Source organism: Rutidosis leptorrhynchoides, chromosome 3 (genome assembly GCF_046630445.1).
Source record: "Rutidosis leptorrhynchoides isolate AG116_Rl617_1_P2 chromosome 3, CSIRO_AGI_Rlap_v1, whole genome shotgun sequence".
Lineage (NCBI taxonomy): Eukaryota > Viridiplantae > Streptophyta > Magnoliopsida > Asterales > Asteraceae > Rutidosis > Rutidosis leptorrhynchoides.
In genome coordinates this window covers 202,289,029-202,306,963 of record NC_092335.1, presented here as the reverse complement: position 1 = coordinate 202,306,963, position 17,935 = coordinate 202,289,029, and the positions used below count along the sequence as shown (strand labels likewise).

At 35.1% G+C, this 17,935-nt stretch overlaps 1 protein-coding gene across 2 annotated transcripts; it reads left to right on the top strand.

Annotated features, from left to right (window-relative positions):
- Positions 1-2,498: 2,498 nt before the first annotated feature.
- Positions 2,499-5,418, top strand: LOC139897165 (protein BPS1, chloroplastic-like). 2 transcript variants are annotated; one of them, XM_071879824.1, is made up of 3 exons: positions 2,499-2,539; positions 2,736-2,813; positions 4,130-5,418. In XM_071879824.1, the coding sequence occupies exon 3, from the start codon at positions 4,141-4,143 to the stop codon at positions 5,173-5,175; it is 1,035 nt and encodes a 344-aa protein (XP_071735925.1). In that variant the 5' UTR covers positions 2,499-2,539; positions 2,736-2,813; positions 4,130-4,140; the 3' UTR covers positions 5,176-5,418. The 2 variants fall into 2 exon arrangements, with proteins under 2 accessions (XP_071735925.1, XP_071735926.1); XM_071879825.1 differs by lacking the exon at positions 2,499-2,539 and having other exon boundaries at positions 2,596-2,813.
- Positions 5,419-17,935: the final 12,517 nt, after the last annotated feature.

Sequence of the window (17,935 nt, the reverse complement as noted above, 5' to 3'; positions counted from 1 at the left end):
ATATATTATATTATATTCTTGTGCATAGTAGACTAGATATTTTTGGTCCGTTGCGTCGGGCGTTTCTTCTAGGCTCAGGTCCCGGTTCCGGATTTTCGGACGTCTTCGCGTATTATTTTATATCGTGTACTTTGCGTCTTGTAACTTGTACTCTTGTCATTTTGAGACGTTCCTCATCAATATTTTGAACCTTTTTAGTTGTATCTTGTACTTTTTAGCTCTTTGGACCTTTTTGTCTTCAATTTGTCGAATCTGCTTTTTATCTTCTCTTTTTAAAATTTAAACGAATATCGCTTGTAAATCGAACAATACCAACTAAAATCTTGTCTTTCTTGAGGAATAATGCTATGAAATATATGTTCGTTTTTAGCATTATCAGTGATACATATTCATTTTATGCATATGTTTGGATATATTATGTTTAAATTCACTAAGCTTTATAACTTACCCTCTCGTTATTTATATTTTTATAGATTCACAAGGAAGAGGTGGCAAGGGTAAGCGCGTGGACTAGTGAATTACTGCGGTTTGCTTTAGAAGATTTGCTATTGGATTTGACTTAGGATTAGGTAGTGTATTCCCAATCACCATGCTCAGTCTTATGTTGGAATTTAAACGCTTTGGGGTTGAAAGTGTCTTTGGTTATGTTAAACGAGTCTGGGGTTGTTATGCCCATTTTGACACTTAAACTTATGTATTGAATATATTAAGTTGTTTAAACTTGTCGGGTATTGGAAGTGTTTTGAAAACATAAATTGTGGTGTTGTGTTTATTAATTAATGTGTTGTATAAAAGATAATTTTTTTTTGGGACGGTATAATGACGGGTTGGGTCATTACATGATCAAACGTATTACTGCGGCTAGAGAAAGAAGTACGTTCGAGTGCAAAAGAGGGGTTTTGGAGATCAGTTGCGGTAACACCCGGTCCGATTACCGCAATTAACCATAATCGAGATAATGATCTCGAGGGGTGGTTGTGGATGGCCAGTGTCTAATCGTCGGCGAGGAAAAAACTTTACATGGGGTGTAGGAAAAACCCTAGTTGATAGTGATGTGAGGCTAATGTCGTATCTTATATCTTATAGACCATCGAAGATATCTATTGTGAAGGAGACACTCCTCTATATATGGAGAGGGAATTAGGGTTTAGGAGGAAAATATATGGGCGGCTCACAGGCCAAGCTCAAGTGCGAGCGCCATGAGGAAATACACACATCATCATTCTACAATCGGAGATGGTGGTTCTAAATCCGGTGAAGCTGGTGATTGTAAATACGACAAAGATGGTAGCACTCTTGATTTGTTTGTGATATCCATATTATAAAGTAAGTTTTATTTTGGTTTCCACTCATATTATCCATATACTTTGACTTATTTTCAATTATGGTTTGTTGATTTAGGGGAACACTGATTTTATGGAGGAAATTTTGTACATTTACTTACAACGATGTTATTTGGTTTTATTGTTAGGTATACATCATGTGGAGTTCAAAATTATGTACGAATTTGATATGTGAAATTGTGGGTGGAGAAAACAATTAGGGTTAAATTTGAGAAGAATCGAAAAGCAATGAAATTAGTAATGACATGTGTACATGAAGAAGTCAACAAAAAAGACAAAATTGCCCCTCATGTGCAGATCATATGATCAAACTTAACAAATTTATTTGACGGTCGTTGGTGGCAGGGACCACCCACGTCTAAACCACAAGGACCAATCACCTCAAAAGAAAATCTGGGACCAACTACTTCATATGATATAAATAATATGGACCAATCGCACAATTTTATCATTTTTATTTGATTTAGCAAACAGTCAGTCATAAAGAGGAACCATCACTATATATACTATATAGTCCAAGTGGTTGGGGTCGGGAGTTTCTTGCAAGGATTTCAGTTTCGAATTCCGTTTGGAACGAATATTTAGTGGTGGTCAGGGATGAGTTGAAAACAGTCGGAGAGTATTCCTGCCAAGCTACGTACATCAGAGTATGAGATCAGATTACTCGCCCTCTCAGGTAGCCCGAACATGAAAAATCTTTTACCTTCATTTACTCAAAGAGAGGGAAGAAATCACCTTCAACCATTTACGCTAAGTTACTCATATTTTTTGAGCGACACCTCACTATTTTCTTGCATGTAACGCCCAATAAGAAGCGTTTTTAAATTTTTCATCTCATAACGGACGTTCATTGTTTGAACATAACAAGTGGTCTTATATGATCAATCTCAAATACCCTAACTCATATAATATGTTCAAATTAAGACTCAAATTTTAGTACCTCAAAACCAAAAGAACTACGATTTAAACTCGAATAATAATAATAACTCGTAAGTCATAACTCAACAAAAAATCGAGACTATAGTACGAGATGATATTCAGTTATCAATTTATCACGATAAATTAATACAGTAACCAAGTTCTCGGGGCAACTCAAATGCGATCCACACACTCAACAACAACAAATAGGTTTTCATTTCATTTCATTTGGGTCAAAACTGACACAAAAAGTCTTCTAAAGTTGCGGCCATAAACAGGCAAGTTCTCTCTCAACCTCTTATCTCTATCCTCTTCATCAATTTCAAATTTAGGGTTTTATGAATTAACATTAATTCGTTGCTTTATTATTATTTAGCTCAACTTTAACTTTCATTCATCAATTTCACGAACTTCGTACATACAATTCAAAACTGTTCAATTTATTGATCTGGATTCCAAACTTTGTAATTACAGATTTCGGAACAGAATTAAAGTAGCTTAATTTGATTTCTATCGATTCAATTTCTTCATATCCGTACACGATCGTTGTCGGTAAGCTTGTTCTTTGATTTTGCCCCTTTTGACCTGTTTTGTGTAATTATTATAATTAAATATGGCGTGTGATTGATTTTATGTGATATGATGCGTTTTGTGGTTGTATGATATGGATAGTTTGAAACAGTTATTACATGAGATACTTAGAACCAAGGTTGCAAAGTTCGCTATTCGGGGATTAATCGGTCGGGATTTTGGAAAGATTAATCGGCAATTCGGAGATTAATCGGATTGTACTGTATACATTTAAATATTAAATTTTAAAATTTATGTGTAACTATAGAAAAAACTATAAATATAAAGATAGTTTTTAACATAATTGTCTAAAATTGTTCATTTTGCTTCAAAACTATAGAATTCTCGTTTAAATTCATGTTAAAATGTTAACCATTTTTGACTTTGACTGACTTTGATTACCAAATTCGATTTTGATCCATCAATTGATGTTGACCGTTTAATAAACGGATTTTTGGAAATCGGAACTTATTGCTCCTAAAAATGATTAATCGGGGATTAATCGGCGAGTAATCGGGTTTTTTACAACACAACTTAGAACTATGATTGAATAAAATTAGGGTGTTAAACTTGAGATCTTGAATTTTAGATGTGATAAGTAGAATTAGATTGCACAAAGTAGCATGTGATATTTATCTAATCAATACTTTGCATATCGACTATGTAATTTTTAGTTTATTACTACATATATGTATATGTATAGAAATATATACTATGTTTGTAAGTTTTTAGGGATTGTTGTCTAGAATTTGTTGTATATGATAATGATAATTTATTAACCTGCTGTGTATTGGCTCGAAAGAAGTAAATTATGCTTGTTTGGATTTGTCTATGCACATGATGTTTGATTTTATTATGGTGTCTATTAATGGATTGTAGTTATATTAGCTTCTAGTCTTCAAGATGTTGTCAACGTTTCGTAACTTGTAGGTGCATATACTAAAGAAACCATCTTGTGAATAAATTCTTATCGAAGTGTATGAATATAGTCAAATAGTTAAATGACATAACCAAAATGGTTGTATTTATGATTTCTTTTTTTACATCATGAACATGTAAATGACTCTTGGTTCTTTCAGACTGAGCCATGGAGCAACCAGTAAGGTTACTCCATCGTGATCTTTTTGAGTCACTGGTTCAAGTCATGGATGCAAAGATTTCTCTTCCTGGTCCCCGAAAAGCTTAATATGGAAGAGCCTTTGTGCACCGGGGCTATTTTTATGTTCTTTTGGTGAAATTTGTTTTTGTTTTGGGTTTTTTCTTTATACGTTTTTCTTTTGCAATTATTGTTTTTGCAGCTATATCAACAATGAGTCGTTCAGAAGGACCCCACCGATCATTTCTTCCAATTGGGAATCCGTTTAAGATGATGATGCACAAAACCTCTCATCTACCATCAACCGTCCTAACCGCTTTCGAGAAAAATCTAGCCGAAAGGTTTCGCCAACTGAAGCCAAATAACGCTAGTGATGTGATTACCTTTTCATGGATGAAATCCGCATTAGGTTCCATTTCTGAAACTCTTCATGATGTTAGAAACCTAATTGTAGATCTCGAACTCCCGATATGTAGTTGGGATATCAAATGGGTCGATATATACTTAGAAAACAGTTTAAACTTGCTCGATTTTTGCAGTGCTTATGGTACCGATATCGTAAGACAAAGATTCGGTTACGTTATGCTTAAATGCGCGTTACTTGATTTAGAATCCGATAATCCAAAGAAATTCATGCAAGCATCTTCTTCACTTCATGAATGGAGACAATATCAAAGTTGTTATGACAACTCAAAACTACACGAATGTTGTGATGTCATACGTAAGCTTGAGGAAACCCTAAACTTACCAAAAATCAAGAACATACCCAAAGCCAAGGACTTGGTTCGAGCCATGTACGGACTCAAGGTTCAGACCATGTTCATCTTTAGCATATGTGTGGCTGCTTTTTCAACTTCTCTTAGGACTCTTGTAGATTTGCAGGTTCCGAAACAATACTTGTGGCAAGAATCTTTTACTGATTTGCAGGCTGTTATGAACGGTGAAATCAAGAACGTATATGCTTCTGGGGAGATATTTCCATTAAAAGAGCTTCGATTAGTTGATCAAAATGTTAAGAAGTTGTTCCCGTTGCTTCACGATGGCTTGGGTGAGATTACGCAGGAAGTTTTCGATGGTTATTGTACCGAATTAAGGGACAGTAATGAGAAGTTTTTGAGTGGTTTAGATGATATTAAGTCAGAAATGGATCGTTTTTTTAAAGTTGTGGTTGATGGACGAATGGCGTTGTTGGATAATTTTCAACAGCAGCAACCGAGGAGCGGCATGCAGCAGCAGGTTAGAATGTGAATTCTGGGAATTTTTTCGGTATTGATATATTTGTGTATATGGCTTTTCAGTCAATTATGGATGTGTTGTCTTTTTATTCCTTGTTTTTGTCGAGTTTTTCCTGTTGTTGTTAGGTTAATAATAAGTTGTTATATAACTTGTTCACGTGTCGAATTTTTATGTAGATGTTCTTTGGCTTGTCGTGGAACTTGCCATAATATATACTATAATAAAAATTCTGAAAAAATATTGCATTTTGAGACACTTTAGTGGTTTTTCTTCTTGATCAACGAATAACGATTCCTAGGAACTTAGTGTGTTCAGCGGATCGCAAACTGAGGTATTTATACAAATGTATGCACGGTTAATGCACACAAACGTATTATAGGAGTAACAAGTTTGGAAATATTAGTAGCCTGGTTGTCGTTTGGTTTGCGGCTGTGGAGCTTAATATGGCTAGGAGGGGTTGAACTCTTCCCCAAAAGAGATTTGAGTAAAACGCGGTTGCGGAGCTTAATAGGACTAGGAGGGGTCTAATGCTTTTCTAAGAGAATTTTAAGTAATACAGTTGGTAGCACTTTGAGTTATAGACGTTTGAGTTTTTAAATCAATTTGAGTTATAGACGTTTGAGCTTTTAAATCAATGAATTAGGAGTATGTATGAAAAAGATATGGTTAAAATTATAAAGGCCCGCAAAATTTGCATTATCATCAATAAGAGTTTTTAGATTCTAATTGCACATGCAACATTTAGGGTGTGTTTGGACGAAAGTAGCTGCAGCTGCAGCTGGAGCTGGAGCTTATGAGTAGGAGCTGGAGCTTATTTTTGAAGCTGGTAGCTGGAGCTTATTATTTTTTATAAATGTTTGGTAAACTAGCTGGAGCTTATTTTTCAGTTCATAAGCTCTACTTTTTTTCATAAGCTACTACAAGTAGCTTATTTTTTCAGAGCTTATGATTTTCATAAGCTCTACTTTTTTTTGTCTACCAAACAAAGCTTATGATTTGGAGCTTATTAAAATCATAAGCTCAAGCTCTCATAAGCTTCAATAAGCTCCAATAAGCTACGCGCCAAACACACCCTTAGTGGGGTGTTGGGGTAAAGGGTCTGATTAGGCTATTTTTTTTTTCTTTTTCTTTAATGAAAGTTCGATATAACTAAAAGAACTTTCATCAAGGGATGAAAGAACCTATAAAAACAAAACAAGATACAAGGAAACACCCAGCGAGTCTCGTAACTAAAAACTAAACTAATTAACAAACACAAACTAAAACGAGCCTTGCCGAGCCAACACAAACCGGAGCAAACACGGAAACATAACTAAAGCAAACGCACCACTAGCTAAAGGCAAACAAAACGAGCATAACGAATAACCTACAACCAACTACTAAAGAAGCAAAAACCAACTACCAAGCTACACACACACTAAAAAACACAGACAACTACCAAAAAAGCAAAAACCAACTAGCAAGCTACAAACAAACTCAAAAACACAGACCCCAAAATTCATGCAAGGATCAATTCACAAAATAATGGAACAACCAACTATGAAGCCGACAAGTTACACCCATCAAACATAAGGTCCATACTCTTCCGTCTTCCAGCAATTCGTTCTAGGTCCGCGACTACTCTCTCTCATATAATCTGGATCGCCAGATTAGAAGTAAATAAACAAAAAATTGTTCATGCATGCTATGCTAAAGTCGTTAATTTTACAACAACAATAATTAGCATGCGAATTCAACGATTGTAAGTCAAAAGCGAGTTGTCTATTCTATTCAATGACATGTGAAATGAAGCAACGAGTTTACCTCGTACAAATCCATCTTCTGTTATCTTGAAATCCCAATTTGAACATTTATAAAATATGAGTATGATATAACTTCAATTGTTACATTAGTGGGTTTTGAGTTATTAATTTGGTGTCATACGAGTTTATTAATTTTTATAAGTGGATTACACGTGAAAGAATTGTTCAATTGTTAGAAGTAAATAATCTTTAATGTCTAAAGATTAATTCTTTTTTTATTATTTATTTATTTATTTATTTATTTTTGTTAAAATAACGATTACTACGGAGTATTAAAACTAAGAAACCTTCATCAATATATGCAGAAACCATAAACTGATACATCCAATCCAAACAAACAAAATGGCTTGCTAAAATTAACAGATGAGCAACTCTAGACTATACATATTTAACTCTAACCGAGCCAAAGCTGAAACAATCACCAAAACCAAATAGGCACACTTAAACATATGAGCAGGACTAATAAAAGTACAACAAATTAAAACACATGCAACACACAACATAGATCAATCACAAACAAACAAAGAAACCAACCAAAAATGTCGATTTTAACCGGCATTAGAGACACCTTTCTGGTACCTTTCGTCCAGCCGTGAAGTCATCTCATCAATCTTATCAATACGAACACCTTTGTCGTTTCGATTCGGATAGGAATAAGTCAAAACGTTGGAGGATTTATCGCTAATAAGAACGACCGACGATTGGGGAGTCGCACTCCGATCCGCCAAAACTTGAAAAAAACCTTTATGGTTTGAAGCCGAAGATACCACCACTTGCTCGTCTCGATCCACAACAACATTCTTAGAAAACTTCACATTTTTCTTTCCTTTATTATTTCTTTTAAACTTACTGTCCACAACCCCCTTTTGCGCACCTTTAGCAACAAGAGGAGGTGGATCTCTAGTCACCCTAACATCATCAGTTACATCATTTGTTAAAGAAACACTTGTGCCATTACGAATGTCAATGTGAGGGACTCATTCAAGTTCAAACCATTCCCACCATTTAAGTTCAAAACTTTAGCAACAACATGAGGTGTGGCTTTACTTAAACCATTCTCACCATAAACACCCATTGAAACCGTATCTTGATTCATAGTCGAAAAATTCACAACTTCTACACTACCAAATTCGTCATCTTCCCCAAATTCGTCCGAGTCTTCGTTCGTAGTCTCGGGATGATCATGGTTATCTTCAACTCCAGGAACCCCGCAAACTCCATTAACGTTCAATGCCTCGGTCACAATCCCCACTTGTTGCCCCTAAATAGGGTGACCCGATAAGACGAAGTGATTGGAAATAGAAAGAAGGTCCGCCGAAAATGAATTCAACTCGAAATTCGACGAAACGCCCTTCCATTAACCCATATATAGCAAGCCGAGAATATATCATCTTCGAGGTCAACTTCCACCGAATCATGCAAGTGTTTCGGATTCATCGTTTTGACAAAGACGAGAAAGAACCAACATTGCCCAATTACAAGAGGCATCCGCAATCTTTAAAACTTCATCAAAAAGGCTCGCGATTGTGGAAGCACTCTCGTCGGAATCATATGCTACCGGGATACCCTTCAATTCTACCCAAGTAAACCTAAAGTAACTTCGGTCCTTGTCATTAACCTGTGACACAAGCACAAACTCGTCCGAATTAGCCGAGAGAACTCTGTTATACTCGTCAACATCAACACAAGCAAAAATGGCACCAAACCGACCCATTTTTGGAAACAAAGTTAATCATCACTTTATTTTTGACTAAAAAAGCTTGAAGCTTTGTATCCTCCAACGGGACCGAATCAACCACCAAGATACATAACCCTAGTTGCCCAAAAACACGAGATCCATTCATGGATTCAACAGCCACTGAGACAGAAGGTACATCAGAAAATGATACGAAATAGTACCTTCTACGAGGCCAAAACTTAATTTCCAACAAAGACCTGATTTTTTCGAATGTTGATTCGAACATGTGCCTGGAAACCGATTTATCAACTCGTCCAATGAAGATGGAAGAATCAATTCTGGTGACGCTAGCAGACTGAGAAGAAATAGGCACTTCAGCACCGGTGACGTTGGTTCCGCCTAAAAACGGGACCTCTGGTTGTGAGCCACATCTTCTGAATAGAAAGGTAACGAAGCAGAGGTAAATGGTTGAGAGACTACCGGAGATGGACTTCCGGTAGGAAATCCGGCAGCTGGAGGAGTGTTTTTAGTAAGAAGAGGTGGTTGTTGGTTTGTGAGTGACGAGGGAGGAAGATTTATGTTGGGAAACTGAGACATTTAGATGTATTTAATGATTCGGAGGTGGTGGTAGAAATGGAGTAAGTAAATTTTGGTGAACGATGATGGTGGAGTACGGCTGAAAGTGGAGGAGCAAAAAAGGAGGAACCAAGGATTTGAATTTTTCGATTAAGTAATCTCAATACTGTAGTGTAGTAAAGCACTTCTCGCCGTATTACTTTTCTAAGAGAGATGACGTCCGTACGTAAACCCTTACTCAGAACAACCAATTTCAAATTTAATAACCCACTTTAATTCCCAAAAAGCTACCGTTTCTGTTTCAGATCCGAATAAAATTCACTCAAATTCCACCCCAAATCTGCTCCTCTGAATCAACAACTAACTCACACCTACTCTGAAGCTGTATTGGGAACAGTCCTTCAAAGAATACTCGCCACGAAGCACAAAATAGGCTAAATGAAGGATTTCCACGACGACATAATAGTAGAGTTTCTACAGTGTTTCTGGACAACCTCGTTAGGGTTGTCACTTCTATGGCAATTAGTGAAGCTTTTAGATGTTTTGGGTGGATGCTAAACATAGCGTGCAGATCTGGGTGAAGCTTTGCATTCATCAAATTCGAAAAGTATGAACAAGCAAAGGAGGCAATTACTTGTATGAATGGGAGATTCCTAGCAGGTAACATTTTGAGAATGGGTATGGCTAAGTTTGAGAAGAGTCACCCGAGTTTTGATAATAACGAAGATCATTTCAATATGGTCATAAAGGGAATTATAACAAAAGTCCTGATGGCAAAAAGATGTATACTCAGCTTCAACTTAAAGAAGAAATTAGTGAGGGAATGAACCGAACTGTTTTGATTATTGACAAGGTTAAATTTTCAAAACAAAAACTGGTTAAATGGCTCATTGATCATAAGGTCAAGATCGATAAATATTGTTTATGGGGAAAGTATGGTTGTATGGTGAGGTGTAAGGACACGATAAGTTTCCAAAATATTTGTCAAGGTCTCATACATGGCAATGGGGTTTTTCGGTTTTTAAAGGTGTGTCATGTTGGTTGAATGTGGGTTAATGCAGTAAACGATAAACTTAAGTATGATTAATCAAAGAATATGTTTTGATGATGACACACGCATATGCATAAGTGATGACCGACACCTTAACATAAAACACGCAAGGTCACTAATCCATACTTTATCTTGCAAACGACCAAGTCAAGCATAAGTTAAAGAATGAAATCAAAAGTTCAGCTAAACACACGGTCGAGGTACGGTCGATAGCATAGTCAACCGTGAAACCCCAAACTGAATTGCAACGCAGTTTTGTGAAAACAAGTTGCGCGGTCGCCACCAAGGTCAACCGCAGTGCGACCGCAGTTTTTTCTGTTACCATTTTCGACCAAATAAAGTTTGACTAGTTCCCGACATCTATAATTCATGAAACCTTTCTCAACATGCTTAGAATAGATGCCTTCTTCATACTTAACCGAGTTTTGGTCATAAAAACACTAATTGTGATTAATTACGCCTAATGACATCTTAATGACAAATTAACCAAGATTAGGCATAACACATAAGTGTTAATCAACAACTTGTGATCTTAATTCTTATCTAGATATCCTTAGTATGATCATCAAGTACCAACACACTTAAGCCAATGTCACTAGAAAAATGATTGCTATTAGAAATGACTTAGTGATTAATTAAGGCTAAATGAGGAACAATGCTCTCAAGGTTAACTAGTAATGACTTGTAATCCTAAAATACATTTAGATACATTTAGGATGGTCACCAAGTCCCAACTAGAGATTGCTATTCCCTTGTGATGTGTTGGACATTAATGTGTGCTTACACATTAATCAAGCAATATGTTATATTGCAAATTAAACATATTAAGTGCTTGAATTATAAGTTGTGCAAGTATCTATATGATTGATCCTAGAATAACTATCTCTTGCTATGTGAGTATTACTTGCTACTTGTCAATATGCTTAATACTCATAAGCTTGTCAACTTGATTAATATGTTTGCTTTGTGCTCATTAGTTAGGATTCAAGTAACTAACCTACTCCAATAGATTAAGTGTAAAATGGTTCACAATGAAATTAGAGTCAATTGTCTATTTGGTCTAGTCTAAGTAACTAAGTGTGATTGCTTATTCAAGAATAACTTAACCTTAATGTCTCTACATATTTCATGATTATCTTATAGAGACATCATCCAATTAATCTCTAATTAAACTCAAAGAGGACATGACTTGTGATTAATTGAAACTAGGAAGTTAATGACATAGTGACTAGTCTTTAGAATAGAACCAAGGGCATTAAAGTGACTAACTAAGTCTTGACCAAACTGAGATTTCTCAAAATATCAATCAAGACACTTCTCCAAGAATGTTGGGTTTACCACTTTTGGAATGATTGGTCACTTTCATGCATTAAGACCAAATCTCACACACTTAATGCATATAGTACTTGTATAGGATGTTTGATTTCTTTTGCAGGTGCTAGAAGGAGTAAAGGTGCCAAAATGTAGTGTTCAAATTTGAGTCAAACGGCTATAAAACAGATACCAAATTTGGACTGGAGCACGCACGGTCGCACCACTGTCGACCGTGATGGCAACCGTGTGTCAACGTCTACTTTTTGAATCTCACTATAAAAGGTAAACATTTAAGGGCATTTGAAGGTGACCCTCTTGCATATTTCAAAGGCTTATTTCTAGTGATCACAAGTGCATCAATTACTACTCAAATGTGATCAAGCAAGAGAAGATTCTATGATCTTATAGATATAGAATTGGGTTGTTGTAAACTTACTAATCAAAATCATTTATCTTGTGAGTTTACTTAATGTAATGTATGTCCTAGTATTGTGTTAGGATCATCATTGCAAAGTGTATAAGTCTTGTAACTTCAATTAGTAGAAGCATAGGCTAGCTTAGTGATCTACTTCCTTAAAGGGACTTAGAAAGTTGATTAATCTTATTTGGAGATTAATACTTGTCCAAGGTGAAGACAAGTTGATCTAGGTTGGAGTTGATCTTTCAAAGGGATAGAAAGATTAGGTTTGTTATCTACTAAAGAAGTTGAAGACTTGTAAATCGATCTCCACCGGATTTGGAGAAAAGTGCTTAGTGAAGCAACAAATCCCGATTAGCGTAATCGGGGAGTGGATTAAGGTGGATTAGTTAACATCCACCCGAACCACTATAAATCATTGTGTCTATGTTCTTTACATTACTTCATTTACCATTTTGAACATATACACTACACACATCAAGTTTGAGTTGAGTAGGTTGATCAAAGTTGAATCGAATTTGGTGATCAATCGAAAAAGTGTTAAAAACGTATTAAGTAACTTTTCACCCCCCTAGTTACTTACAATTGGTATCAGAGCTGTTGCTCAAATCATTGCGCTATAAACGATCGCGAAAGCGTCAAAATTCGTTTTGTGCAAAAACTTGAGTCAACGATTCTCGGATCAACTCAAACTATGGGATACTTGGAAGAATTGGTGAAAGAAGCACCAATCTTTGATAAGATGAATATTGATGTGTGGAAATTAAGATTTGAGTCTTATCTCAAATCCAAGGATTACTACTTGTGGAGAATAATCAAAGTAGGAGACTTTGTACCACAAGCTAGCTCAAGGCTAGTGAAGTTAACATTTCAAAACAATGATGTTTTGAAACAATTTGATGCAATTTCACTACTTCATGGAATTCTTCCTAGTGAAGAAAGGTTAAAGATAATTTCATGTGAAAGTGCTAAAGAATGTTGGGATTCACTATGTTCTCAAGAAGATTTAAACTCTAGGAGTTTAAAGGGTAAAGGAATTGGAAAGGATTTGAAAAAGGTTGGTGATTCTCAAGCAAAAGGGTTGAATGGAAATGAAGACTTTTGCCTCATGAGTTCTTTGAATGATTTGGATCAAGATGGTCAAAGTGAAGAAGAGGTTGAATCTCCATTCAAAGAAGATGATGTCTCAAGCATGGATTGCAATGAGGTACATGTATTCTATCCTTCTAATTATGAAGAATTGTTAGATGATTACAAGACTATTAAATTTATGTATGATAGTAGTCGTGACAAAGTAAAACTTTTGGAGAAAGAATTACACAAAGTTAGACAACTTAACAAAGTTTTAATTGATGAAAATAACACCTTGAAAAGAAAACTTGAAGGAATAACTATTTGTGATTCATCAAGAGATAAACATGAAATGAATATTTATCACGACTCTAGCAAACACAAATCTTGTAATCAAAGTCCATTGTCTATTATTAGGAAAATTGAGAATATGGGAAAAATGGACCAAGCTAGCAATTCCATGGTAGGGATAAGTCAAGGATTGGGTAATCTTAAAATCAATCAAAATCAATGATCAAAATGCTAATGAGAATAACCTTCTCAAAATGACTTTGTATTAATGAAACGTTTTTCTTACAAATGCAAAATTGTTTTTGAAAAGTGATCTTAAAAGATTAGTGTAGAAAGCTTACTTGCCTTAGGATTGTGTGTTTATGTGAAAATAGGTATTGCATGCTAAATACTAGATTGACGTGTTTTGTGTATACTATGTGAATGATTAAATATGAATATATATGTATATATATACATATAGATATACTATATTACGTGTCATTGATGATTAAACATCGGGAGGATGTAATCATTCAATGTTAGGAAAAGAAAACTTGTCCTCAAGTATTCTTTAGAACCTAAGAATCGTCAAAACGAGTTCGAAGAAGTGAAGAAATAAGTGATCAGAAAGATCCACGGCAGCACCACGGCTGATCGTATACACGATTGCAGACTCCTGTCCTGAACGTGTAAAAATATCTGCACGGCTAACACCACGGTCGACCGTGCTTCGACCGTGCGTGGTCTGATTCTGTTTTAAATTAAACTAAATGCTCACTTTTATTTCTTTTCAACCCACTTCAAAACACACACACCTACACACGGCTGAGGAGATCGACCGCACGAAGAAGAACGCTCATTCCATCAATTTCAATTCCTACTTTCGGTACGATTAATCCTTGCTTTTCTAGCATTCAATTGTGTTTGTATGATGAATTAGGGTTATGAAGAAACCCTAACTAGAGTAAGTCAAAACTTGAATTGATGCAAACAATCAAAATTGTTCTTGAAGAACAACTTGGAAACGATTGTAGTAGTACATATCTATGCGTTAATTTAACAATGACTAATTCTAGGGTTCATTATACATCTAGGTTAGATTTTCATAGAAGCATTGTTCATATGATATAAAACAACATTGTTGCAAATTGAGTATAATAATGTTAGATGTCAAAACATGTGTTGATGATGAACTTTGTGAAAATCTTAATCTAGTTGCAAACTCATTGACACTAATGAAGAGTGAAAATGTGAAGAACATTAACATCAAAACGTCTAAGTATTGATGATAATTAAAGTTTGCAAAACTTGTTGCCTACAATTGAATTATGCACTTTGAATTAATTAAAAGTGTCAATGCGCAGAAAATGGCAAATCGAGGAGAAAGCTCATCCAACTTTCGCCCACACCAATCAACACTTAACAGAGAAAGAGTGAAAAATCGAACAATAGCAGAAGGAAGGAGAATTGAAGCAGAAGATTTTCCTGAAATGGTGGCAGCTTTCTCAGATTTAAACTGGGATGTATTTCTTGATCTAAATGGACCAATTTATCCATCACTCGTTCGAGACTTTTACTCTAGCTTCGTCTATACCAACGGTTCAGTTACCTTTAGGCTAAAAGCTTCAAGAACTACAGTAACACTTCAAGATTTTGGAAAACTTCTAGAAGTTCCAGCAAGTGGAGAAAGGTTCTTCCACACAGGACACAGTCTGACCTATCTTCCTGATTTCATCAATAAAGATGATGCTATTTGAACACTGTGTGAAGACAATGCTCCAAGAGAAGAAATTCTCAATCAAGGAGTGTTGAGCAAACACCTGCGGAAGAAGTTCCGAATATGGAACACAGTGATCGACTACAATGTGTACTGTAGAATGGGAAATCGCTCACATATCCATGTTGTTCAGATGGCTCTTCTTTGGTGCCTAGAAATGCAAATCCCAGTAAACATGGCATACTTTATGGCCATACGAATGAGCAATGTGCCAAAGGACTCAACAAGAGCTCTTTCTTATGGAATGCATCTTACGAAGTTATTTGACAAATTAAGGGCAACAGATGACATTCGCATAAATCCAACCTATCAAATATTTAATCGTCATACATTAACATTGATGGGGTGGGATGATGAAGATGACTCTGATGAGATTGAAAGGGTTTATGAAGCCATGACAAACTCTCAAATCAACTTGGAAGATATATCCGACAGTGATGAAGAACAGTTTCCGGATGAAGCTAATGATCATTTTTATGGCTTGGACCGTGATTCAAAAGCTGAACGAATCTACCTAAATCAAGCTAAAATAAAGAAGTATCAATCCAAGATCAGCCTGCTACTAAAGAAAGCGAAAAAGGCTTTTCATGTCGGAGTAGTAGCGATGTGAGAAGTGGAAGGTGAAGGAAGTGAGAGAAGTTAAAATGTTAGGTTGAATAAACTTGTTTGTATTAATTGAATGTGTGACTATTTGAATATTTCTTGATTAGAATCTGTTTAATTTGAGTCAGTTAACTTATATTTCTGACAGTTCTCAAACGATCAACTACACGGTCGACCGTAGCATCGACCGTGTATCGGTCTGACACTTCTTTCTCTCTCTTTGAAAAATAAATGCACATTGAACCTCTCAAATCTAGTTGGATCTGTTCATAAACTAGCATACTTGAATATGATCAAAATTCTCAAAAGATTCAATTACTCCAAAAGGGAATGAAAGATTAAATGAAGGTTCATCTTTTTCCCTTTAAATTGAGAAGATTATGATGCAAAACTCACTACACCATCTCACTCAAAATGAGTCAAGCAAACAACTCTCCCAACAATCCTTTTGTGATTGACTTATCTTCTTCAATTTCCGACTCCTTTGACAATCTCTTTCCTAACTGATAATGCTAAAAACGAACATATATTTCATAGCATTATCCTTCAAGAAAGACAAGCTTTTAGTTGCAAATGTTCTATTTACAAGTGATATTCGTTTAAATAATAAAAGGTGAAGACAAAAGACAGATTCGACGATTTGAAGACGCAAACGACCAAAACGCTAAAGAGTACAAAGTACAATCCAAGTGGTTCAAATTATTGATAAGAAACGTCTAAAAATAACAAGAGTACAAGCCGTGAAACGGAAAGTACAAGATATTAAATCGCACAAAAAGGTGTTCAAAAATCTGGAACCGAGACATGAACCAACTATCAAAGTGCGACGCAACGGACCAAAAATTACAAGTCAACTATGCACGAGAATATAATATAATATATAATTAATTATATATATATTATATATTATATTTATCCGCAGCCCACGTTTTGGATTTGATAAATGAGCTGGAATCCAAAGCTCCGCGACTGCGGAGCTATGAAGAACAAAAATACCGCACTCGCGGAGCACACAGTGATCAAGTGGGCCTATAAAAGGCCGCACATTCTGCTCGATTCATCATTCCTTTTCCTTCTTTCTATCTACGTAATATATATATATATATATATATATATATATATATATATAATTTTAATTTTAATTTTAATTTTAATTTTAATTTAAGTTTAATAATAATAAGGTTATAGTGGCGAATATTTTAAGTTTGTAAGTCGAAACTCTTTCCGTGTAACGCTACGCTATTAATACTCATTGTAAGTTATGTTCAACCTTTTTAAATTAATGTCTAGTAGCTAAGTTATTATTATGCTTATTTAAATCGAAGTAATCGTGATGTTGGGCTAAATATTAAAGACGGGGTTATTGGGCTTTGTACCATAATTGAGGTTTGGATAAAAGATCGACACGTGTGGAAATTAGACTATGGGCTATTAATGGGCTTTATATTAACTAAACGATACCTCGTTAATTTAATATAAAGGTTACAATTTGACGTATCTATATATAACCACATACGCTTAATCGGGTACGGTGGTCGGGATATTTATAAATACTAATTATTGTTCATTTGATCGGACACGGGGATGGATTAATAGTCAATGGACTCGTTGAAACAGGGGTGGATTACATTCAAGGGTAATTGGTGTAATTGTTAACAAAGTATTAAAACCTTGGACTACACGCTGTCGATAACCTGGTGTATTCATTAAACAAAGTATTAAGACCTTGTTACAGTTCGAATCCCCAATTAGTTGGAATATTTGACTTCGGGTATAAGGATAATTTGACGAAGACTCTCGCACTTTATAATTATGACTGATGGACTATTATGGACAAAACCATATGGACATATTGAATAATCCAGGACAAAGGACAATTAACCCATGGTAATAAATTAAAATCAACACGTCAAACATCATGATTACGGAAGTTTAAATACGCATAATTCTCTTAATTTATATCTCATCGCATTTTTATTTATCGTCATTTTATTTATCGTACTTTAAATTATTGCACTTTTAATTATCGTACTTTTATTTTATCGCATTTTTATTTATCATCATTTACTTTACGCTTTAAATTAAGTTGTATTTATATTTAATATTTTACATTAGGTTTTAATTGTGATTTAAGAAATAAAATCGACAAACCGGTCACTAAACGGTAAAAACCCCCTTTTATAATAATAATAATACTACTTATATATAT

What these genes read in the sequence shown, in the direction of transcription:
- LOC139897165 (XM_071879824.1), top strand. Translation starts at nt 4,141, where the DNA reads ATGAGTCGTTCAGAAGGACCCCACCGATCATTTCTTCCAATTGGGAAT.